At 43.5% G+C, this 26,483-nt stretch overlaps 2 protein-coding genes across 2 annotated transcripts; one reads left to right on the top strand and one right to left on the bottom strand.

Annotated features, from left to right (window-relative positions):
- Window positions 1-2,170: 2,170 nt before the first annotated feature.
- LOC120058065 (transcription cofactor vestigial-like protein 3) lies at window positions 2,171-6,065 on the bottom strand. The gene is made up of 4 exons (XM_039006545.1): window positions 5,686-6,065; window positions 4,651-5,014; window positions 2,957-3,541; window positions 2,171-2,814 (listed from the first exon to the last, which is right to left on the bottom strand). The coding sequence occupies exons 1-4, from the start codon at window positions 5,797-5,799 to the stop codon at window positions 2,777-2,779; spliced, it is 1,101 nt and encodes a 366-aa protein (XP_038862473.1). The 5' UTR covers window positions 5,800-6,065; the 3' UTR covers window positions 2,171-2,776.
- Window positions 6,066-14,874: 8,809 nt separating this feature from the next.
- Window positions 14,875-26,277, top strand: chmp2ba (charged multivesicular body protein 2Ba). Its single transcript, XM_039006417.1, has 6 exons — window positions 14,875-15,003; window positions 19,036-19,127; window positions 21,249-21,443; window positions 22,482-22,584; window positions 22,829-22,935; window positions 24,629-26,277. The coding sequence occupies exons 1-6, from the start codon at window positions 14,970-14,972 to the stop codon at window positions 24,740-24,742; spliced, it is 645 nt and encodes a 214-aa protein (XP_038862345.1). The 5' UTR covers window positions 14,875-14,969; the 3' UTR covers window positions 24,743-26,277.
- The last annotated feature ends 206 nt before the right edge of the window (window positions 26,278-26,483 follow it).

The following is a 26,483-nucleotide window of genomic DNA, read 5'->3' as shown; positions in this document are numbered from 1 at the left end:
CGAGACGGCCTACAGGGAGGAGGTGAGGGCCCTCGGAGTGTGGTGTCAGGAAAATAACCTCACACTCAACGTCAACAAAATAAAGGAGATGATCGTGGACTTCTGTAAACAGCAGAGGGAGCAGCCCCCTATCCACATCGACGGGACAGTAGTGGAGATGGTGGAAGGTTTTAAGTTCCTCGGCGTACACATCACGGACAAACTGAATTGGTCCACCCACACAGACAGCGTGGTGAAGAAGGCGCAGCAGCGCCTCTTCAACCTCAGGAGGCTGAAGAAATTCAGCTTGTCACCAAAAACACTCACAAACTTTTACAGATGCACAATCGAGAGCATCCTGTCGGGCTGCATCACCGCCTGGTACGGCAACTGCTCCGCCCACAACCGTAAGGCTCTCCAGAGGGTAGTGAGGTCTGCACAACGCATCACCGGGGGCAAACTACCTGCCCTCCAGGACACCTACACCACCCGATGTCACAGGAAGGCCAAAAAGATCATCAAGGACAACAACCACCCGAGCCACTGCCTGTTCACCCCGCTATCATCCAGAAGGTGAAGTCAGTACAGGTGCATCAAAGCGGGGACCGAGAGACTGAAAAACAGCTTCTATCTCAAGGCCATCAGACTGTTAAACAGCCATCACTAACATTGAGTGGCTGCTGCCAACATACTGATTCATCTCTAGCCACTTTAATAATGGAAAATGTATGTAATAAATGTATCACTAGCCACTTTAAACAATGCCACTTTATATAATGTTTACATACCCTACATTACTCATCTCATATGTATATACTGTACTCTATACCATCTACTGCATCTTGCCTATGCCGTTCGGCCATCGCTCATTCATATAATTTTATGTACATACTTTTATTCATTCCTTTACACTTGTGTGTATAAGGTAGTTGTTGTGAAATTGTTAGATTACTTGTTAGATATTACTGCATGGTCGGAACTAGAAGCACAAGCATTTCGCTACACTCGCATTAACATCTGCTAACCATGTGTATGTGACAAATAGAATTTGATTTGAAATTGGCATGCTGATTGAAGGATGTCCAGCAGAGCTGTTGCCAGCTAATTGAATGTTCATTTCTCTACCATAAGCCACCTCCAACATCATTTTATAGAATTTGGCAGTACCGACCTCACAACCACAGACCACATGTATGGCGTTGTGTTGGCGAGTGGTTTGCTGATGTCAACATTGTGAACAGAGTGCCCGATGGTGGTGGTGGGGTTATGGTATGGGCAGGCATATGCTACATATGATGAAAACAGTTGCATTTTATCGATGCCAATTTGAATGCAGAGATACCATGATGAGATCCTGAGGCCCATTGTCGTGCCATTCATCCGCCGCCGTCACCTCATGTTTGTGTTATTGACTGTACGTTTGTTTATGTGTAACTCTGTGTTGTTGTTTTTGTCGCACTGCTTTGCTTTATCTTGGCCAGGTGACAGTTGTAAATGAGATCTTGTTCTCAACTGGCCTACCTGGTTAAATAAAGGTGAAATAAATACAAAGAAAAATGTTTCAGCATGATAATGCACGGCCCCATGTCGCAAGGATCTGTACACAATTCCTGGAAGCTGAAAATGTCCCAGTTCTTCCATGGCCTGCAAACTCGCCAGACATGTCGCCCATTGAGCATGTTTGGGATGCTCTGGATCAACGTGTATGACAGCGTGTTCCAGTTCCTGCCAATATCCAGCAACTTCGCACAGCCATTGAAAAGGAGTGGGAAAACATTCTACAGGCCACAATCAACAGCCTGATCAACTTTATGCAAAGGAGATTGTCGCGCTGCATGAGACAAATGGTGGTCACACCAGATATTGACTGGTTTTCAGATCCACGCCCCTACATTTGTTTTAAGGTGCCTGTGACCAACAGATGCATATCTGTATTTTCAGTCATGTAAAATCCATAGATTAGAGCCTAATGAATTTATTTCAATTGACTGATTTCCTTATATGAACTGTAACTCAGTAAAATCTTTGAAATTGTTGCATGTTGCGTTTATATTTTTGTTCAATATAGATGGATTTCTGAGTAAAAGTTCAAGGCTGACCTACATATCATTCCTAAACAATGCTGGTTGATATTCAATGTTCAGATTTGATACAAAAAAATGACATTTAGCTGTGTACTTTGAGTCAGCTCTTAAAGATGTAGGGCATGATTGCCAATAGAACTTAGCAATTTATTACACATCAATAATGACATTTCTCCACATACAGAACACTAGGCAACATGACAACACAGGGTTGGTGAAAAACAATTAGCAACAATCAAACACTTTACGGAAATGATAATCCCTTCAGATCACAGTACTACTGTATATACAACATATATTTCAGTCAATTACACACATATAGCTAGTTACACGCATAGCACAATATTAAAAGATCAGAAAGAGGCTTGGCTGAGCGGTGTTCCCACAAACTACGTTCTTTAAACAGAACCCTCATGTGGGATACTAGTTCCCAATCAACCAGCTAATACTTTTGGTACAAATTAGGAACAAATATTTTGCCAAAGAGTGATCTGAAGTATCCCTGGTGGATTGTGAGGCATGGAGAGTAGTCTATATTTCTCCAGAAGGATTTCTGAGAAACCTAAAACCACCCTGGAGTTCTGAGTTCTTCTAGTGAGTGGAGAGTCTTCTAGAGAATGAGTCCACAAAAAAATGTGGTTCCAGGAGGTTCTGTTAGAGCTGATCACAGCTCGGTGGCAGGGTGACGTCCCTGTGATGTCATATCGTCTCTCTCAGAACCAAACAGCCTTCACTTTGTCCTGATCCAGACCTGGAGAGAGAGAAACAGCATAACATCAACTTTTAGATAAAACAACAACGTAGCAGAAACATAGACATGGGAGAGAGAGTGTGTGTGTGTGTGTGTGTGTGCGTGCGCGTGCGTGCGTGTGTCCTCCAGGTCAGAGGCTTACCTGAGTCGTAGATATCCATGTGTGTGTGTCGAGCTGTGGGCCAGGCTGAGGGGGTCAGGGTGGGGGGGCTGGCCTGCTCCACCTCTGCCTTCACATCACTGTGTATCCCTGGGCTCTGGCTGCTGTGTGTGGTACTATGTGTGGTACTGTGTGTGCTGTGTCCCACAGGGCTGTGGGCTAGGGGGCTCTGAGTCTTCACACCAGGCAGGAGCAGAGGGCTGAACCTGGGGTCTAGGCCTGGGCCATGGGACGGGTGGGAATGTAATACTGCGTGTGTGTGCCGGGGGTGCATGTGTGTGTGAGGGTGTGTGTGTGGGTAGACGTCGTGGACGTGTGTGTAGCTGGCGGAGGTCTGGGGGCTGAGGCTGTAGGCCCAGGGGTCAGGGAGAGAGGTTGGAGGAGAGAGGCTGGGCTGGGGCAGAGCGTGGCCTGTCCACATAGCTCTGTCTGGGGCATGGAAGCCTGCAGGGCTGGGGGAGAAGTCTGGGTGGATGGGCAGACAGGTGCTGGTCTGGGACTGGTAACCTCCACCCCACAGAGAAGAGGACAGAGAACTACACTGGCCTTCCGAGAGAGATACACTGTCTGAAAGAGAGAAATGGATGTAGTCAGTAAACGATAGACAGACATTCATGTAAACAGCCTAAAGGTTACATCATTTATTCACAGTACTTTACTTTAATAAAAGCTTTCAGTTGTTGTGTATATTACATTTGTTTTATTTGATGACTTTATTTCCTTCCAAGTCATCATCTCATCTCTATAGAGCTGCTGCCTATGCTGACTGACAAAATCACAATTTTATTAGTACTTAAAAGTAAATAAGGTACATTTTATGACTGCTGAATACCAACTATCAATCACTTAGATTGATAGTGCTTCCCAAACTGTGGGGCTCAGTCCGGCTTTCAACTTACTCTTGAAAGTTGTAATAGTAGAATGCACAAGGTGCCATTTCAAAATTGGGTAGTGCATCATCAGTTTTCCTCTTGTCATGTCAGTCATTGCATACCATAGAGAGCTATTTATAACTTGTCAGAAATGTCCAGATCAACTAGCCCAAATCAGCTGACGTTTTTTTGCTAGATTTCTTAGCACATAGATTTGGAAGTAATGTTCGAGTCACTCAAATATCACATGAATGCACATTAGACATGGCAAAATGTATAGAATTGTAAGAAAATTAGCTTTAAAACTGCAAAGTTTTCTTTGCACACCATGAAAAAATGTGTAGAACAGGAAATAAGCTTTAAACCTGTTAAAAGTTTTCTCCGCCAACAAGAGGTGTGTGAACAGTTTGTGTCATGAACAGTTCTGCACTAACTGTGTAGAATATTGGACTGTTGGAAACTACAACCCCCAACTAACTTTACATCTCACAGTTTGGGCTTGATCTGATTTATCTCTAAAGAAACTGAGCATTGAGCTCAGAAAAGACAGAACGAAATGCAATTCTAATAATTGAACCGATGTTGGTTTAAAAAAAATTATTAAATACCCAAAATGTCAGTTAATCGCTCAACACTAATTACCAGTGAAGAACCTATATCGGAAAAGGTTTTTAGGAACACTAGGTTTTTCCACAATTACATTTTTATTATTCTAAATAAAAAGTAACAGTAAAAGATAATGAATCCATTGAATAACACTGTTTTCAGATGAGTAATGGTACGAGTGTCCCCGTGTGTTCCTACCTTTCCACAGTCCAGCCGAGGCAGAGGTGTGAATGGGTGTGCACCTGGAGCTCTTGGTCTCTCCAGTGAAGGTGCTGGGTTGGCTCAGAGCCCTGGAGAAATGCTCATCCACCACATCCTCAATGTTGCCGTGGAAATAGGTGAACAGGACACACCTGGAGCTCAGGTACTCTGCCTCAGCCGGCTGGCTGTCCTTCCCAGACCTCCAAGAGCCCCCCAGCCCAGAAACCTCCAGGCCCTGTCGGACCCCCTTCTCCCCAGCCAGCCTTCCCCCTCCACCCCCACGCTGCTGTTGCTGTCTCCCCCCTGGAAACTGCTGCTCCGCGCTGTCCTGCTGCATCCTACTGTAAACACCCAGCTTCTTCTATAGAGAGAGGGAAATAGACCGAGAGAGAGGGAGCGGGAGAGAGAGAAAAATGTATGCCACAGATTCAGCCATGAGAGCACCAGCCTGTCTGTCTAGTCAGCACCACAACGATCAAACCAGATGTTAAAACATGTATACATCAACTGAACAAAATACAGCCCTCGTTAAAAGTCATAGTAGCCAGTATAATTACTTATATTCTCTATGACCTCTATTTTAAGAAAAACGAATCATCTTTACAGACCGAAGTTTATCCAAGAAGTTGTAGGACGTTTCCGCGCGTGTGTTCTGGTGAAAGTATGACGACTATGCACATGCTCGTGGCCGTACCACATGAACCATCATCGTCAACATTCCTGAGTGACAGTGACGAGCTCTCATTACATCACCCTTCTGATGGAACGAGGAGCCCGAGTCATTCTGCGTGACCTGCTCTAACTAAATACATCACGAGCAATGACCACTTCAACTTTTCAACGGGTAACTTTTAGAGTTCTGTGATACCCAGGACGCATCGCTGTGAACTGACATCTTAGACGCCCCAAAACATTGCTCATGGAGTGTATTCGTGCGTAAAAGCGCCAATTATTAGAACACAAAAAATAGCCTAGTATTAAAAAACAAACAAATACTACGTTATTAGTATTTCGTCTAGTCTGGACACCCACCTGTTGCTGGTGCTGATGGTGATAGTATGCTGCTTTGTAGGCTGCTGCTGCTGAAGACGCAGGGAGGTAGTGGCCTCCATAACTCTGGTGAAACATCACATCCAGACAACTCATGGCTGTGACGAAGCTGGCAGGGGCTCAAAGAGAAACACAGCCTGAATCAGCGCTCCTCAGACGGATGTAATCCTCACATCCACCGCTGCCTCCATATAAACCTGGCGGTGACAATAGACATGCTGTCGGTGAAAGGAGCTGTTTGCATAAAGACAATACCGAGCCAATAGGACCAACACCTCCTACTGAGCCGAACCAAACCCGAGTGAAAGCGAACATATGGTACCCGACAGACTCCACTTGGCAAAGTTCTTAGAAGCGACTCTGATTGGAGGAAAGTTTTAAAGGTACTATGGGCTATGGAGAGGAGAGGAGGGATGGGACTCTGCGCGCACACGCCCACCGAGCGCATACCCGCTGCTCGGAGGAAGGGAGGTATGAGGTATGAGTGTGGCATCCTCTTGAAGGTAGAATTGGGAGGCTTTCAGTGAATTGAAATTGTGAGCATCGTCAGATAAGTGAATGTAAATATCCAGTATTGTGTCATGGACTGTGTTTCATTTTATGTTATAATTTTAACCCATTGGGTGTGGCATGTCTATTTGGGGAATTCCATACTATTGTAGAACATTTGGCCTAGTTTTCCAGTACACTTGGCAGGCTCTGACATTACCAAAAAAGGGGAGAATGTGGCAGACACAGGTAACTGCCAAAATAAAGGAAACACCAACATAAAGTGTCTTAATAGGGCGTTGGGCCATGACGAGCCAGAACAGCTTCAATGCACCTTGGCATAGATTCTACAAGTGTCTGGAACTCTATTGGAGGGATGCAATGCCATTCTTCCACGAGAAATTCCATAATTTGGTGTTTTGTTTATGGTGGTGGAAAACGCAGTCTCAGGTGCTGCTCCAGAATTTCCCATAAGTGTTCAATTGGGTTGAGATCACACACATACACACACACCACACCACACCACACCACACCACACCACACACACCACACACACCACACCACACCACACCACACCACACCACACCACACCACACCACACACACACCACACCACACCACACACACCACACACACCACACCACACCACACACACCACACCACACCACACACACCACACACACCACACCACACCACACCACACCACACACACACCACACCACACCACACACACACAGCTTTCCCGGTCTCTTTTTGCTCTTCCTCTGCTGGGGCTGCTGTAGTTGCTGTGCTGGGAGACTCCTCATTATTATTAGACTCACTAACATAGAGACTACTGGGTCTTTCAGCACGCGTCCCAAAAACACAACTGATGTCCACATTATTATCACTAACACAGAGACTACTGGGTCTTTCAGCACGCGCCCCAAAAACACAACTGATGTCCACATTATTATCACTAACACAGAGACTACTGGGTCTTTCAGCACGCGCCCCAAAAACACAACTGATGTCCACATTATTATCACTAACACAGAGACTACTGGGTCTTTCAGCACGCGCCCCAAAAACACAACTGATGTCCACATTATTATCACTAACACAGAGACTACTGGGTCTTTCAGCACGCGCCCCAAAAACACAACTGATGTCCACATTATTATCACTAACACAGAGACTACTGGGTCTTTCAGCACGCGCCCCAAAAACACAACTGATGTCCACATTATTATCACTAACACAGAGACTACTGGGTCTTTCAGCACGCCCCCCAAAAACACAACTGATGTCCACATTATTATCACTAACACAGAGACTACTGGGTCTTTCAGCACGCGCCCCAAAACGACTGATGTCCACATTATTGTCTACTTATATAGTTATATTCATACTTCACTGAATAAACCAGTGCAACCAACAAACTGTACCACAGTGACTGCATTCACCTGACTAGCCTGCTCTATGCCCTATTCCATATCAAAAGATTTTGAATAGGAATCAGAAATATACTGCTTTTAAACACACCCACTCCTTTTAGATATATTACTTATAATAAGAACCTGTGTGAAGGGGCCAGGGTTTGGTTTGGAACTGGGCCCCTAGCTGTATTTGGTCCTTAGTGAGGAACTGTCAGTGGAAGATGTCAATGAGTGATCTGCTGCCACCTGCTGGTGACAGCACATAGTTTACAGATCACAGACAGTGTCTCACCATATAATTACATATAGAACTTTGTAATAGGATCTATGTGGGTCACACCACTCCTCTCTGGTCCTGAGTAGAGTAAACCTAACCTTGTGTTTCTCACATGGCCGGTCCTTCTGTCCTAGATATAGACACAAATAAAGGTATTATATGGTCCTGGCCTGTGATTTCAGGCCCAACTCTGGAGATGGTGTGTGGATCATGTCAGTTTCTGTAGGCATTGACAGCTGTGCTTGAGAGGCTTTTACAGTGGCGAGTGAGGTAGACAGGAGAGGAGATGAGAGGGGAGGACAGTGAAGGAGAGGACGGGGGGGGGGGGGGGGCTGTAAACAACACACAAGTGCTGCTGATGATGGTTATTTTTTAGGAGAAGAGAGGTGAACCTGCAGAGCACATTCAGGTGCTGCCTGGCCTGGTCTGGTCTGGCCTGGTCTGGTCTGGTTCAGACCCTCAGTGTAGAGGAGCAGCAGAATAATGAGAGGACTATAGAGAGATAAGACAGAGATGGCTGTGCTCGCTGAGTCCACTTGTTTCTCAAGTGAGTTCCATGATGAAGCCTGACATTCACACTGGAGGAGCAGCTGCCCTGCCCTGCCTACACACCCACACCCACAAACGCACGCACACACACGCACATGCACTCAGGGGTGAAGATATCAGTATATCCTGAGGGACTCAAGCCCCCTGCTCATCTCATTACAGAAGTACTCAGTGTAAAGAGTGTAATTTACCTAACACTGCTGTTTTATCATCTCTGTGATATGTATGCCATGTATAAATGAATGGATCTTGATATTATTTTATTATTGATATCAGTGTGTGTTGTTTTGCACCAGTTTTAGAAAACGGGTCACACTGAGATGCAGGAGCAGCATATGCTGTTTCTTTATGATTGACTAAAAGAGCTATACACGTTATCGGGCAAAGCTCGATCTCTCTGTCCCTTTTTGTCCCTTTATTTCTCTCGCTTTCTCTCTCTCTCCCTCTATCTCTATTTCACATACACAGTATCACACATTGTGCGTTTGACATTTGCTCCGTTCTGCCAAGGCGGTAGTTAGGACAGACATTATGGGGGATATATTACTGATTTCCTGGGCCAGCCCTATTCCCTGTAGCTGTCAGATATGAGACAGGCATTAAACTGTTCCATTCACTTTGATGACGCCGCACTCCGCAGATGGAGCATTAATTATTCAGTCACGTTTTGATTATGTATTAGTTCAGGAACTGGGGCAGAGTCAGTGGCGGGTTCTGATGATGTGTTGTTGGCCTGTAGAAGTGGGGCAGTTGTCACAGATGGAGAAAAACATGCACATAAGCCCGCGCACACACACACACACACACACACACACACACACACACACACACACACACACACACACACACACACACACACACACACACACACAGAGCTAAAGAACCCCACATATGCTCTGGTCCTCAGGGTCTCTCACTAAACACATTTCTCTCAGGGTCCCAGTCACATCTGGAGCAACAACTTTCTCCTCGCTCTTCTTCTCTCCTTAATGAGATCATTATTAGGGGATGTTTAGAAGGAATGAGAGTAGAATTACAGGGATTAGAGGAGGAAGGCATATGGGGATAAAAGCAGTTTTTTGTTTTTCTGTCCATGTTTTCCTCAAAGAACGAGAGCCATCCGTTGGGTTAGAGCTCAGTGGGCTGTAGTGTGTTGGGCTGAAAAGTGTCTGACTTGGCCCAGACATACTGTATCACATCTCTTCTTTAGCCTTGTGGAAAACACAGCTCTGATTCACAACAGAAAATAGTGTGTTTTTAGATGTCTTGGTTACAATCTCTCTTCAGTACAGTAGTTACCTTATCAGCCGACATAATGACCATCCTAGTCGTTAGCAGTGAGTAACCGCTGAATGTGAGAAGCTGCAGGTGTGAGTGTTATTAGTGATAATGAGGGATTAATAAGGATGATTTCCTTCATCATAAGAACTGCAGAGTCTGGAGTTTGTAACATGGATGTGGTTCTGTTGTAGTCCCTTCTAAAGAACACCTGTCTCTATTGGTCTCTCCAGAGTCTTCCTACAACACCTGATGATAATGATGACTATGATGACGATGATGATGATGACCGTGATGCTCTAATAGTTCATATCTCCTCTCTAATCACCCTGGAACACTACAAACTAGTGTGTCGGTGTGCTAACTGAGGAAAGGAGAGGGGAGCGACAGACATTAATAGTCAATTAAACAGCCATTAGTACAGCTTTAGTTATTACAGTGGTTGGGTTACATACTGATACTGATACGCGGACGGACAGACAGATAGACAGACAGACAGATTGTATTGTTTATATTATGTTTCCTATTAAAAATAATAGGTACATACAGGAGTGTTATTGGGGGGCTGACTTGAGACAATAACCTTTTAACACATGATCATTTATGGGTTAATAGTGAGTGGTGGTTTAAATAAATGATTATTATTATGTCAAAATAAACATCTTTATTTTGTATTCAAGCCTCAGTTTTAGAGGTATTCCTTATTTTTCGACAGTGTCTGGGTGGGACACTGGATGAGCGTCCAATGTCATACCACCCAGTGGCTAATATAATCACAATATAATGTAACACAGTCCAAGATAATCACATTTTTAATTGTTCCTGCTGTTATAGCTATCATACTGATATCATACTGCCACGCAGGACCGGAATGTCAATGGGACTTTAGATTGGATCTCACAAAGGGAATCCCGCACGGGTGCGTGTCCTCCTCCGCGATGGCGGTCCAGGGCCATACGTGTCTGTAGTGTGTTAATGAAGTGACCAGTGGAGGACTCAGATCTCTCTGGGCTGACAGATCAGGCCTTTATAACCAGATAATTACAATAATAATATAATAATATGCTCTATTAAACATCACCAGTTTTCATATGAGATGATAACAGAGAGAGGAATGAATACTGAGAATGATTTAATGAGGTGTTGTAGACTCAACGACTGTCTGGATTGAAGGAGGAACCTCCTTGAATGGTCTGATAGGAAGACAAAGAGGTAATTGGAAATGGTCAGGTGAGGGAGAGAGAGACAGAGAAAAGAGAAGTCATTTCACAGTATAATGCATTTAGTATGTGTTACAATTCACTTCCATCTTGGTCTACATACTAATTGTTTCTCTCTGTATGTGCTGTTGTTATTCCCAACATACCAGATCAGCAGATTATCTCCTAATTAAACCACATCATGTAATCACTGTCTGCTTTCTCTTTCCTCCTGTTTAGACAGTATGCCTCCATCAAACCATAGAAGGATAGAATGTCGATTAGATTGACATTTTCTTGAAGGACTAAAACAATGGGAGAGAGTGAAAGGAGGCTGAGTCGTTTTATAAAGCACAGGCATTAAAGGCATCAGTGAGAGTACTTGCAGACAGAGAAACTGTTTCTGCCTTGCTAGCACCTTGAGGAATTAAAGAAAGTCTTTAACACACATTTCTGACTGTCTGAATATAATTGTCTACATTAATGCACTGGGCATCCTGGACGTATGTGTGCATGTGTGTGCGTGTCGTGTGTGTATGTTTGTGTGCGACTGTATGGAGTGTCTGGCTGTCCCCTCTCGTCTCTGACTGCAGGACTCGTCCTCTCTGCCCTTCCCTCCTTAATGAATCTAATTCCCCATGCTAATAATATTCACCAGCCTCCCTCCCTCCCCTGACTAATACTGGCTCTGTCCTGCCCCAGGGCGGTGGTGGGGTGGTAGAAGGGACGGGAGACTGAGGAAGCGAGGAGAATGGAGGCAGAAGGATCTGTCGTTTGACCCTCAGCGCTTGTGTTTCAGGAGATCAGGATAGAGCAGAGACAGAGAGACCTGATTCTACACGTGGGATGTATCTGGTAATGGAGATAAAGACGAGGAGGGAACAGGAGAAGGGCATGTCATGCAGGGCTGAGAGAGGTGGATGGTGTGGAGAGAGAGGACTGACGGGAGAGACTGAGGTAGAGGAGAGGGACTTGATGTTCCATACCTGTTTCAGATTGTTGTCCTCGGGCTAGAGGTACCTGTGGATAACAGCTTGTCATTGGCTGGAATAATGAGTGTCTCCATTAGTAGCCTGACTTCCCATTGAGATGTCAGCAGAGAAAAGGTTTAAACAACAGTAGAACATCCCAATTTGACCTACTTTACATTATCACTGGAGTAAGTGACTCTGCTGAATGAATGGATTATTATTCATATTCCCAGACAATGTCAATTACCTTCATTTTCCGTTTGAAAGTTGTGGGTACAGTGTGTGTGTGCATGTGTGTGTGTGCGTGCGTGCTCTGCTCCAGGCTGTTAGTGATGAGCTAACCCACCAGGGAAGATCATCTCGTATTAAACACATTCCCCTGCTGCCCTGTGCCTGAGAGAAACACGCCTCTCTCTCATTCTTCCCATGGGCTAAGGTAGGAGAGTCACTCACTGACTCACTGACCCTCTCCTCCTTTCCTCTTTCCCTGTCACCCCCCCTCCATCCTCCCCTCTATCTGTCCCGTTGTAGTCGACAGCATCCATCCATCAACTAGAGTGTCTTGCTGTTTAAATCCCCTGCTACCACTCTGAGTCCTGGGCCTGTCTCTGCCTGTGTCTGAATGTGTTAGCAAAGCACCATAACACCATAACTTGTAACATGTCACATATCATACATATTATACCAGCCTGGCATGAACTCAGGACTGGTGGATGATCATGTCAATTAAATCAGAATTTACTCCTGTTTGAATACATGCTGAATATGAACAATGCTAGAGTAATGTAAATCACATGCATCAGATCGTAAATGAAATGGAACCAGTTGACATATATAGGTATAATAATTGAGAAAAAAGATAGAAGCCCATGTTCCTATACTGAGTCATCATTCAACCCTTCAGCATTCCTGAAGGGAAAACATATTTGATTATGCGTTGCATATGGATTGCAGTACAGTGAGTCTACATGTATTTTATGGAGGTGATTCTCAGAGATTCCCAGTGATTGTACTGGGATCTAATTTCACACATGACATCTCTGCTGTCTGTCTGTCTGTGTCGTTAGTTAGCAACACGTTAACATTAAACGTCTGTTCCCCTCAGGCAAAACCACCAACAGAGAGAGAGAGAGAGAGAAAGAGAGGGAGAGCGATAGAACAGAGAGATACATTTTAAAAAATGCCACAGAAGGAATTCTCATTTAATGCCCTCAACATGTCCCCCCTCCCTTCCCTCCAATATTAGATGTAAATATTTAATATAACTGAAGACGGCATTCACAGCAAATACAGCAGGCTGTTGTTAGTGCCATTACGAAGGGTGCTGTAGAGGGCCTGTGTGCTGGGGGCTGGCTGGATGGATCACCTCTGGGCCTGTGGTAGTGGTAGTGATGTTCCCTGTAGTCTACTACTGATTAGACCTAATATCTTCCTAATAACCTTAACTAGAACAACGCCCCAGGACGCTGCTCTCCTCCGCTGGGATGGAGAGGGGGGTGAGCTGAAGGCTACTCAACCACCTCTCCTCTGTCTTCTCAAAGTCACCTCACTATCCTCTCATTTGTTATCTTCTCCTCTCCTCCTGTACTTGGCCCCATCCTTTCATTTTGAGCCAGAACTCCCTTCTCTTCATCTCCTATTTTCCTCTTCTCTACTCCCTTCTTTTCCATTGAACCAAATGGAGGGAACTCAGCATTGTCATGGGATTGAGTTGGTTATGGTTCAAGTGACCAGACTGCAGAAGTTGCTGCATGAATATGAAGAGAAACCATCCTATGAATGTCCCTGACCTCAGTGGTAACATTATCCAGTGAGATGAGGATGAAAGGAGAACAAAATAATTGATGGCGGTTTAAAGCTGTAGGGAGTGTTTTTATGTCTAGCACTCCCTATGTGGTTGTTTTTATGTCTAGCACTCCCTATGTGGTTGTTTTTATGTCTAGCACTCCCTATGTGGTTGTTTTTATGTCTAGCACTCCCTATGTGGTTGTTTTTATGTCTAGCACTCCCTATGTGGTTGTTTTTATGTCTAGCACTCCCTATGTGGTTGTTTTTATGTCTAGCACTCCCTATGTGGTTGTTTTTATGTCTAGCACTCCCTATGTGGTTGTTTTTATGTCTAGCACTCCCTATGTGGTTGTTTTTATGTCTAGCACTCCCTATGTGGTTGTTTTTATGTCTAGCACTCCCTATGTGGTTGTTTTTATGTCTAGCACTCCCTGTGTGGTTGTTTTTATGTCTAGCACTCCCTATGTGGTTGTTTTTATGTCTAGCACTCCCTATGTGGTTGTTTTTATGTCTAGCACTCCCTATGTGGTTGTTTTTATGTCTAGCACTCCCTATGTGGTTGTTTTTATGTCTAGCACTCCCTATGTGGTTGTTTTTATGTCTAGCACTCCCTATGTGGTTGTTTTTATGTCTAGCACTCCCTATGTGGTTGTTTTTATGTACATGCTACTTTACATTTTCATAGCTTCTTAACACACCCAGACACACACACACACACCCAGACACCCAGACACACACACACACACCCAGACACACACACACACATGTGAGCGCACACAGAGACACACACACAGACATGAAAATCCCTAGCATTTGCTATATTTCTATGTACATAGAAAAGACCTCCAAAATATTTTCTAATAGGGGCATAATCCAATATGCAAAAATGAAAACCCAAATTCTAATGAATATGGCCTGCGCCCGACCTACTCTTGCTTTCAAGTGACTAATCCTATTTTTCTCCTCAGTCTCTGCAATTTCAGAGCAGAGTTGACCAAATCATCACTTATTACTTTTATGGCTTTTATCTACCACAGTTCTTACAGAATTCACTGTGCGGGTTGTAATGAATGGTAAAATGCGTCAGTTTTGAGTTGGAACAGTACCGCGCTCTACAGGAGACTAGAGGAACTGGACTTGGTGACGTCATAGAGTCGGGGCTGTCATGTGAGAAGCTGTGGAAGCACTTCGACCAGGAAATCTCAGATTGTTGATAGGGCGACAGTTTAGCTGGTGACCGTCGGGGAGCGGAGAAGTTGTTTTTAGTATAAAAAGGTTTTAGTTTTCATTTGTGCGCCATGGCATCTCTATTCAAGAAGAAGACAGTTGATGGTAAGTTTGTTTTCCACTGATTGTAGACTTGTAACAAATGAACAAAGTTGTTTGATTTGGTGAGCGCCAGTCCGCCACTAACGAGCATAGGCTACTGAACAAGCCTGTTTTACCAGTTTAACTGATACCGGTTTGAAAAGTCAAGATTCATGTTTATGTTACGAAATCAAAATTGGTCAACGTGGAATCCTCTAAAGTTAGATTGTGTGTTAATGAGGATTAGCTGAAATACCCATGCTATTTATAAACTGGTTTGTAAACTGGCTGCCTGAAACTAGACATACAATTCCACTTGTCTGTGTATTAGTGAAGGTAGCTGGTAAAGTTGTTTAAAAAACTGTTCTGTGTTGTGTGTGTCACAATTTATGACCGTCGTGTAACTGGTGAACAGTTACAGTGTAGCTGCAGACATTGGTACATTGTTCAATTGATGTGATGATGCTGTCTACAGTATGTTCAAGTGTTACTTTGTAACTTACCTGCTGACTGCAACATATGAATTCCAAGGAACAGCAGCATCTAGCAGTGTAAGTCCTGTAAGAAAGCTTTGTTCAGATTTAGACAGAGCTAGTGAGAGAATCGTGTGATCCGTAGATACTGGTGTTGAATGGTTGCGTTACTTCATTCTGTTTATTAAAAGACAGATGGATATAGGTTATGTTGACAATAGTCTGCTCCAATCCCTCTACTGCTCCAATCCCCCACACAATGGCTCTTAAGTGATGATCATGTCAATATTCTCGTTAGGATATGTTAAGGACTGTAAAACACTTATTTCACTGTTCCTGTCTCAGAGTTGTCAAACGTGATGCATGGGGAAACAAATTCGTCTGTCTGTCTGTCTGTCTGTCTGTCTGTCTGTCTGTCTGTCTGTCTGTCTGTCTGTCTGTCTGTCTGATACTTTGAAGATGTAGCAATATGTTGAATGAAGAACCCCAAAATATAGATTTTCAGGTCTCTTGAAAAATATGTTTTATCTCAATGTGTCTTACTTCAATGACAAAGGTTAAGAAAATAAAGAAGAGGAAGAAATGTCTCCATCTTATATTGTCTTGAGGCATTGAAATACTGGGCCTAATGCCTATCAGTTCAAATGTCTTGCTTAATGGCCATCAACCTTACAAGGTCAAAATGCAATAACCCTTCAGGCTATTTAGAAAATATAATGCATCAATTATAGCTAAATCACTAATTACTTTATTAAAGTTTCCATCTAATTCAATTTCAAGTTTCTCATTCAATGTGAATAAGTCATTCTATGACCACAGTGCCATTGATAAAGAATATTCACTTACTGTCATTTTGCTGTACCTTTATTCAAGGTCAGATAGTTGATAGGATATCTCCTCTTCTTTCTCCCCTCTCTCTCTGGACGTGGCGTGCCAAGGATGCCCGATGTCGAGAAGCAGTGGTAGGGCGTGTAGTGGCGTGCGGGGGTGCGATGGCGGGCGGAGGTTAGCTGGTGGAGTTTTATAGATGATACCCAACCCTCTTTTAGACGTTGTCAATACGTCACCCTGTACGTAGATACTAGTGGTCCAGCTTTTTCTCTCTCTCTCTCTCTCTCTCTCTCTCTCTCTCTCTCTCTCTCTCTCTCTCTCTCTCTCTCTCTCTCTCTCTCTCTCTCTCTCTCTCTCTCTCTCTCTCTCTCTCTCTCTCTGGAGTTTTGGGGGAGATGAGGCTCTGGTACCTATAGCAAGGGTAATTTTGTCAGATTGAGAGCCTATTAATCTGCAAAAACATTTATTCAACTTTTCTGCTGTGGGGATGTGTATATATAAATATATATATAATTTCTCTATCACTCTCGCCATGCATTTTACTCTAAAAGATTGCCATGCTTTATAACACAACATTCACTGCTGCCATGCTTCAGTTTGGACTTTCACTGCAGGAAGGATCTTTTCTAACACAAAAATATTGTTTTTAAATGTTTTATATATACTTCTCTTTAGTTTTGAGGAAAACCCTTTTAAGAAAAGTAAAGTAATCTAATTTTATTTGAATATGTAGCATTTTGATCCAGTAGTGAAACAGAGGGTCAACAGAGGCTGGTGTTAGAGCTACTGGTACCCACTCCACTGTAGGGAGAATCTCTGGCTAATAGCAGTGTAGGGGACCGTGTCCTCTACCCTAATACAGGAGCTGGGATGGCCGAGACACATTCACAGCTGTGCGTGCTCTCCCACAAAATCTTAATCCACTGCCGGGTGTGTGTCTTAGGGACTGCTCCTGTATGACTCTCTTCATGCATGCCCTCTCTTCTTCACTTCAATATGGTCCCCTTGATGCTACACTTCAAGGGTTGTATCCTGCCTTAAAACATTGATTCTTATTTGTTGTTTTTATTGCTGTTATATGTATGAAGTCAGGAGCCTGGTGTGTTTTTATTGGAAACCGTTCAAACAAGACACCACATAGCAGAGGTGGGACCAAGTCATTGTTTTACAAGTCACAAGTAAGTCTCAAGTCTTAGCACTCAAGTCTCAAGTCAAGACTGTCGAGTCTCAAGTCCTTAACTTTGAGTTTCGAGTCCTAAACAAGTCATAATGTGCTCTTCACCAAATGTAATACCATTTCATACATTTTAACAAGAGTAATAGTTAGTATATTACATTTACGCAAATCATGAATGCTTTTAAAAATATCTATATATATTTATTACTTTCCAAATAAACGTTATATTTCCATGGAAATACATGGGTAGCCATGAGAAAGACCCCCCGCCCCCCCCATCCAATAGTGATCGACTATTGAGGATCGCTATGGGGTGCAATCGGGCGATGTAGGCTTGTACACAATCGCCCAACCTTAACACACCCACAGCCACCCACCCACCCCCACACACCCTCTCTGTGTGGTTACAGTAGGCTAACGTATGTCAATGGTTTTAGGAACACCAGTAACATCAGGCAGGATTTAGGCTACCAACTGCCTAGCCAGTTGTAGCTCAATCTTGGGGGCAATGATCACGTTCCCGCACTGACAGACTGTGTGGAGGCTCGTTGATTTAACGTTACGTTAGCCTACATGATGCACCAGTAAATAAATAAAATATATAGCTGTGGGCTATATTAGCATCGACTTACCGTTCTTTGTGCAGCTTCAAATGTCGAACAAAGTTGGAAGTTGTTGCGCCTCCGTCTGTAATTTTCTTCCCGCATGTTTTGCAAGTTGTAATCTGTTTTTTGTTGATACAGCATCGTCTTTATATCCGAAAATAATAATTTGGGGTATCATCTTTCCAAGGGCTCCGTCTGAATTCACCCGCCGACGTTCCTCTGCACTGCCACGCACAACTATTTCTCAGCTGGCACAATTTGATGGGCTGCTGTCCTATTCAAACTTTAATCCGTTAAATGAAGAGTTGATGCGCTGCACACTTTTTTTAATAGCATAATTTTTTATATTTGTGCTTGGGGAGGGATCAAGTCAGGTCGAGTCATAAGGCTCAAGGTCAAGTCACGAGTCATTGGTGTTAAAGTCAAAGTCGAGTTGCAAGTCATCATATTTGTGACTCGAGTCTGACTCGTCCAAGTCATGTGACTCGAGTCCACACCTCTGCCACACAGTTTACCCTGCCTATGTTTGTAAAAGTATAAATACTATGTTATGAAGGGCTGTTTTTAGACTGGTTTTATCTGAACTATAAGAGTTGGATGCTGAGCTCTCTTTAGTGTTGGTCCCTCTGTACTTTAAGAAATAATCCAGTTCTATCGTGTAGAAGTTGAGTCTGGTATTTGGAGCATGGCGTTTGGGTCGGACTGTGTTATACACACGCCCTATCGGGGTAATGGATAGTGAGGCAGGGATGGTTTAGATTCCAGGCTCAGCCCTGTTAATGAGGAATGTCTAGTCTAGAGCTATTGTCCCGGTCTACTACCCCAGAATGGTACCGTGCTTCTATAGCTTTTACAGAAAGCGTAGCTCAATGCCCAGCATAACTGTATGACTGAGCTGTATGTCATAAATCATTTTGATTCAATAACTGTGCATGTTTGTGGCGTAAACATTTTTCTCTCTCTTTCTCAGACATTATAAAGGAACAGACTAAGGAGCTTCGTGGTACTCAGAGACAGATCACTAGAGACAGAGCTGCTCTGGAGAAACAAGAGAAACAAATGGTGAGACACACACACACACACCACTCACCCTATGAAGTGCTGGTAGGACGGAGGCAGGTTTTAGTAGTACCTTTCTGTAGATTGCTGCTGATTGCATCAAACGTGTGTAAATGACTGTAGGCTAATCCTGCTCCATCCTACCCCCTACCTCAACTCACATCCCTTTCCTGCGCTGTCTGATAGGCCTACAGGCGGCTTCGCTAATGGCTGGGATAGAAAGGACAGGATTGGACAGGTAGATAGCTACAGGGTAGAGAGGAGGTAGAACACAGAGTCATGACAGGGCTGTGTGAACAGCAGAATACAACATTTCCCCTCCATTTCATCCTATGTCAGAAAATGAAAGAAAGAGTGGTGTCTCGCTGTTTTTTTAAGTAAACATCACACAGGACAGAATTGCCTCCCAAGGGACCAGCTTTTTATTACTCATTAATATTTCTCCCAATTAATCTAGTTACTATTTTTGTTGGTCTGGGGGAGAGAAAAAAAATTCTCTAAGAAGAGGTAGTGACCTATTTTCCAGTTTAACACACATACACACACACCACACCACACACACACCACACCACACCACACCACACCACACCACACCACACCACACCACACCACACCACACCACACCACACACACAGCTTTCCTGGTCTCTGTTTGCTCTTCCTCTGCTGGGGCTGCTGTAGTTGCTGTGCTGGGAGACTCCTCATTATTATTAGACTCACTAACATAGAGACTACTGGGTCTTTCAGCACGCGCCCCAAAAACACAACTGATGTCCACATTATTATCACTAACACAGAGACTACTGGTCTTTCAGCACGCGCCCCAAAAACACAACTGATGTCCACATTATTATCACTAACACAGAGACTACTGGGTCTTTCAGCACGCGCCCCAAAAACACAACTGATGTCCACATTATTGTCACTAACACAGAGACTACTGGGTCTTTCAGCACGCGCCCCAAAAACACAACTGATGTCCACATTATTATCACTAACACAGAGACTACTGGGTCTTTCAGCACGCGCCCCAAAAACACAGCAACATAGTTTCAACCAGATATAGGATCTATATTATTCAGCACTGTGTGTGTAATGATTTGAATTTATAGCCAATGTATTCTATACAACAACTAAGTTCATTATTCACATGAAAAGGAACATGTTTTGTCACTTATCTAGCTGAAATATTGCCCTTGTCCAGTGAACATTAGATCAGTCTGTCTCTATGTACATTGTTACCCTGTGTGATGGCATCATCTATCTGTCAGTTGTAGCTCTCTCTCTCTCTCTCGCTCTCTCTCTGGCAGTAGAACATCAGTAGTAAGCTCACATCAGCAACACTCATCATCCCAGTCAGTCAACACTGAAACTCAGCCTAGATTCCCATTGTTAAATATTTACAGCATCATTTTTGCTATATGGCAGATATTAAATATAAGCATAATTATTAAGATGCTTAGGTCTTATATTTTCTGTCTATTCTTAACATGAATCTAGTTAGCAAGCAGACAGACACCACCTGTGTGTATCTCTGAGGGTTATGTAATGAGCCTCCTCAGCTGTTTACCAGAGTTCTCTACCTGAGGAGAGCACTTCACATTCAGCTCCTTCCCTCAGCTCCTCTCCCTACGCAGCACTTATCTGCCTAATGGCAGTTTAACCCGCATACACACTGGCAGAGGGAAGGGGTGGAGCATTTGGGAGTATTAATCCTGTAAACTGTAATGATAATCATTAATAAATAATTGTTTTCAGGTCTGGCTCTTCAGAACAAACACACAAACACATAAACACAGACACCCAGGGCTGCAGCTGAATCTGTACTGTTTCCCAGGGGACATGTACAGCCTTGCGGTGTGTGTTTCCTCAGGGGGAGAGGCTGATTTCATGTGTTTATCGAAGCTAAGAGAGGCTGGTAGCTCTCAGGTGTTTAAACCATTGCCAAATCATACTATTTACACTTTATACTCTAACAGGGCTCTCTGGGGAACCTGATGTATATGTATTGTATACAGTATGTGCATGTATTTATGTAAACAGTATGAGTGTAGTGAGGTTTCCTGATTTAAAGCCAGTCAGAAGCTCCTCCTTGATAATTCTGCTCCTGTTCCTTCCCTCCTAGGAGATGGAGATAAAGAAGATGGCTAAGTCTGGGAACCGGGAAGCCTGTAAGATCCTGGCCAAGCAGCTGGTGCAGCTGAGGAAGCAGAAGAACAGGACCTACGCCGTCAGTTCAAAGGTCACCTCCATGTCTACACAGACCAAGGTCATGAACTCCCAGATGAAGATGGCTGGAGCCATGTCTGCTACGGCTAAGGTAAAGAGCACCATACACCAAGTTAGAGTGTTTTCTGTGTAGTAGCTCCGCACATACATCTATGTGTTTCTGTGTGTCTGGGTAATTGAGGCCAAAAGCGGGCCCACTAACCCAGTTAAAACATTCAAACAGCTTCTCCAAAAACAGCAGAACAGTTCAAAGGATTCTTCTCCTCCCGAGTGTGTAATAATTAGTCTCTTAGTCTGTCTATTATTTCCTGTCATCCCCTCAGGATGGTAATGTTTGTCTGACTGGGTGGAGATCCTACACCTGTTTACAGCTCAGACACGCAGATGACATCCGTACACATCTTAGCTGTTATCAGTTTGGCTTCCGGTCATGTTTAAAGCAGCATATCTAATTAGCCCAGTTAAAGGACTATATTAGCCCATCGTGTTTAGAGCTTGGACCGTGAACTAGTTACAGTCACTAAGTATTTGTTAATGTTGTTATTCATGTATTAATGATCAATCTTTTTTTTCTAAATCAAAGCTGTCTGTTAATAAATCATAATCAGGATGGTGATTAGCTGAAACAAAGTGATGAAATTAACGTGTTTAGGGAAAACAGCTCGCTGTGTTTTAGGGACAACAGCTCACCATTCTGAGGTGGTAGAATGTAACTGAATGTGTGTGTTGTGTATCCTCCTATGGGTCCTGCTACTCTGGGTACGACCATTTGTCTTCATTGTGGAGGAGAAAATTCAAACTTTTCACCAAAAACCCCAAACCAGCCTCTATGTATAGACACACACCAGTATGCAGCTGCAGAGAAACCTCTAGAAGCAGGGACACACTCTCAAACAGTTTGGGAACAATATGCAAATGACATCTAATTAGAGGCAGTGTGTGCAGCTCGTTTGGCTGTTTTAGGCTCCGGAGTGAAACTAGGCCATGGCTGAGTCAACACACAGGAAGGAGAGGTAGAATCCCTCGGTGTTGTTAATGTGCCTACATGCTCTGGGAGTTGTGTATTGTCTGTGCAGTATGGTGTAGTAGTATTTGTGTCGTAACTCTTGTGTGTCTGTGTGTTGTCAAGACGATGCAGACTGTGAACAAGAAGATGGATCCTCAGAAGACCCTCCAGACCATGCAGGACTTCCAGAAGGAGAACATGAAGATGGGCATGACAGAGGACATGAGTAAGAGCTGCTGTCATTGGCTCCCTAGCCGAGGATTTACATATTTAAAAGATGCACAATAGTAACAGAAAAAAAACTGTCAAGTCCAAACCAAAAACTCCATGCAGATCAATGTGTTTGCCTGGTGTTTCAAAGACCTGTTAACTCACAGCTTTTAACGGTAAACTGACTAATACCTCTGTCTCTACCTCTCTCTGTCTGCCCCTCCCCCTTCCTGTTTACTCCTCTCCCTTCATCCCTCCAGTCAACGATACGTTAGATGAGATATTTGACGAGTCAGGTGACGAGGAAGAATCTCAGGACATTGTGAACCAGGTTCTGGATGAGATTGGCATTGAGATATCTGGAAAGGTAAGATATACTGCCCTATACCATACCACAGTCACTTCCCTCTATAAGCAGTCCCCTGGAAAGGTAAGAGATAGTCCTATACCATCTCAAAGCCTTCTTCCATCTGGATGCTGTGTGGTGTAGCAGACAGACAGACAGGCAGCTGGAGGAGAGGGGGATGGCCCTTAGCCTGCCTGTTCTTATGGGAAGGTAGTCTGTAGATTGTGCCTGCATGTCTGTCAATATGTGCTGTATGGGAAGGTAGCCGGGTTGGGTTGTGCCTGTAGTCTGGCTGTGCGTGATGATATATGAGAGGTCGTTAGTGGCTGTCCCCATCTGGCAGAGAACCCACTCCCCCTGGGGGACAACATGTGTTACTACACCACACCGCTCTCAATGCAGAAGAGCAACTGTACTATGTGTGTTGTAAACATGGCCGGTCCGCTCATTAGGCAGGATTAGGCAGCCACCTGTGGTGGCAGATTGAAAAGGGCGCCATTTTCTGAGCTAAACTGACCAAGACGCACCTCCAACAACACATAAAACCTCACATAATGTTGCCCTAAAACAATGACAATTTCTCTCAACCAGTGTCATTTTGACGCTGCCGTGTGATAAGCAGTGCCCACTTTGTCAAGATATTTGCTTGTCCGTTCCCAGCGCCTCTCCAGGGTGAAGTTGGAGAGATGCATCTCTGCTGCGCTCCACCAACGTTCTGTCAAAAAAATGATCTAACATAAAACATGTCGCGGATATAGGATATAGTAGAAGTAGTATGTGGCCTTTTCTGTAGCCTACAGACTGGAGATAAAATGGATGACAATGTAATGAGACTTTTTACATCATGCCTAACCTAAATGGCGCTCAATCAAATCAAAAATGCGCTGTCATGTTATCAGACAACATATCCTAAAAACAGGACAGGTCAAAGTGCAATGGACAATCACAACTGTTTTCCAGGAGTTGTCATGATCAGTGGTTTCAAGTTTGTATCCGTCAATTTTTGACAAGCTGATCATAGCGGAAAAGAACATACCACATGGATGGGCATTCATAAAATTCCATTGTGGGCTGACATGGTATGCTACACCCCATCTTTTGGACGTCTTTTTTTTGTTAGTTTTACAATCAGTAGGCTTACCACAGATGGGCTTTCATAAAATGACATTTCAGGCAACACCGTAGGCTACATCTCAGTAAGCACGGATTTCAATGTCCACGGACATTGATTTTTCATCCGATCCGGGACAAATCTGAACCGATCATAGACGTCTATGTTTGGTCCAGATGTTGTCCAGTCTGGACCAGCCTTGATTTGGCCCAAACATAGATGTCTATAAATTACATTCAGAACCAAAAATTAACCTGATTTCAACCTCCGGGAAAATTTATTTTTCAACATCCGTAAAAGACACCTTTTCAACGTCCTGGAAAACATGTATTTTAAACATACAGAAACTACCTTTTTCACCTTTCAATCAGAACCTACATTTAACCTAACTTCAACGTCTCGGAAAGATGTCTTTTCAAAGTAATTTTGCCTACTGGGACTATTCTAGTTTTGTGGGGGCGGAATTTTTTGGTCTTGCCTAGGGCGGCAGAACAGCAATGATCAGCCCTGGTTGTAAGCCCAGTGTCAGTGTTAAGCTGTTGTAATATGTGTGTTGTAAGCAGAGTGCCAGTGTTAACCTGTTGCACTGTTTGTGTGTTTCAGATGGTGAGAGCCCCAGCAGCAGGGAAGAATCTCCCTACTGCCTCTCCTAAACGGAAAACACAGATCTCTGACGATGAGATAGAGAGACAGCTCAGAGCACTGGGAGTGGACTAACACACACACACACACCATGGGCTAGGTCTGTGTACTTGCAGGCTGGTGGTCCATGTGTCGGAGACTGGGAGACTGTGGCTGGTTATGAATATGTAGTGACTAAATTATGGAATAATAGAATGTCTTATTATGACCCAAACTACAATCTGCTGAAGGATGGGATATTTATGTACATACAGACAGTTGACTCCGGTGACTTCAATGTATACATGATATTTTGGAAGGACCAATCCTGTGGAAGGATGAAGTAATTATGTTTTTTTGTGCAATCACATCTTTAGGTACAGTACTATAGACGCTGGGGATGTCAGACTACTGACGATGTGTCTGTCTAGTACCACTTACATTAACTCTAGGAACTACTGACGATGTGTCTGTCTAGTACCACTTACATTAACTCTAGGAACTACTGACAATGTGTCTGTCTAGTACCACTTACATTAACTCTAGGAACTACTGACGATGTGTCTGTCTAGTACCACTTACATTAACTCTAGGAACTACTGACGATGTGTCTGTCTAGTACCACTTACATTAACTCTAGGAACTACTGACGATGTGTCTGTCTAGTACCACTTACATTAACTCTAGGAACTACTGACGATGTGTCTGTCTAGTACCACTTACATTAACTCTAGGAACTACTGACGATGTGTCTGTCTAGTACCACTTACATTAACTCTAGGAACTACTGACGATGTGTCTGTCTAGTACCACTTACATTAACTCTAGGAACTACTGACGATGTGTCTGTCTAGTACCACTTACATTAACTCTAGGAACTACTGACGATGTGTCTGTCTAGTACCACTTACATTAACTCTAGGAACTACTGACGATGTGTCTGTCTAGTACCACTTACATTAACTCTAGGAACTACTGACGATGTGTCTGTCTAGTACCACTTACATTAACTCTAGGAACTACTGACGATGTGTCTGTCTAGTACCACTTACATTAACTCTAGGAACTACTGACGATGTGTCTGTCTAGTACCACTTACATTAACTCTAGGAACTACTGACGATGTGTCTGTCTAGTACCACTTACATTAACTCTAGGAACTACTGACGATGTGTCTGTCTAGTACCACTTACATTAACTCTAGGAACTACTGACGATGTGTCTGTCTAGTACCACTTACATTAACTCTAGGAACTACTGACGATGTGTCTGTCTAGTACCACTTACATTAACTCTAGGAACTACTGACGATGTGTCTGTCTAGTACCACTTACATTAACTCTAGGAACTACTGACGATGTGTCTGTCTAGTACCACTTACATTAACTCTAGGAACTACTGACGATGTGTCTGTCTAGTACCACTTACATTAACTCTAGGAACTACTGACGATGTGTCTGTCTAGTACCACTTACATTAACTCTAGGAACTACTGACGATGTGTCTGTCTAGTACCACTTACATTAACTCTAGGAACTACTGACGATGTGTCTGTCTAGTACCACTTACATTAACTCTAAGAACTACTGACAATGCTTGACTTTTTCACTAATAAACATTTTGCATGAGAATCTATGGAATCGGCTTGACCAAACTGCGTATCCGTTAGGGACATACAGTTGAAGTCGGAAGTTTACATACACTTACGTTGGAGTCATTAAATCTCGTTTTTCAACCACTTCACAAATTTCTTGTTAACAAACTAGTTTTGTCAAGTTAGTTAGGACATCTACTTTGTGTATGACACAAGTAATTCTTCCAACAATTGTTTACAGAC

This window comes from Salvelinus namaycush, chromosome 13 (genome assembly GCF_016432855.1).
Source record: "Salvelinus namaycush isolate Seneca chromosome 13, SaNama_1.0, whole genome shotgun sequence".
Taxonomy (NCBI): domain Eukaryota; kingdom Metazoa; phylum Chordata; class Actinopteri; order Salmoniformes; family Salmonidae; genus Salvelinus; species Salvelinus namaycush.
Note: the sequence above shows the minus strand (reverse complement) of the source record. Positions and strands in the feature narration are given on the sequence as shown.

Coding starts and splice junctions, on each gene's coding strand:
- chmp2ba (XM_039006417.1), top strand. CDS start 14,970: ATGGCATCTCTATTCAAGAAGAAGACAGTTGATG. Junction 21,444..22,481: donor CCATGTCTGCTACGGCTAAG/GTAAAGAGCACC, acceptor TGTGTTGTCAAG/ACGATGCAGACTGTGAACAA. Junction 22,585..22,828: donor GGGCATGACAGAGGACATGA/GTAAGAGCTGCT, acceptor TCATCCCTCCAG/TCAACGATACGTTAGATGAG.
- LOC120058065 (XM_039006545.1), bottom strand. CDS start 5,799: ATGAGTTGTCTGGATGTGATGTTTCACCAGAGTTATGGAGGCCACTAC. Junction 3,542..4,650: donor CTCGGCTGGACTGTGGAAAG/GTAGGAACACAC, acceptor TCTCTCTTTCAG/ACAGTGTATCTCTCTCGGAA. Junction 2,815..2,956: donor CATGGATATCTACGACTCAG/GTAAGCCTCTGA, acceptor CTCTCTCTCCAG/GTCTGGATCAGGACAAAGTG.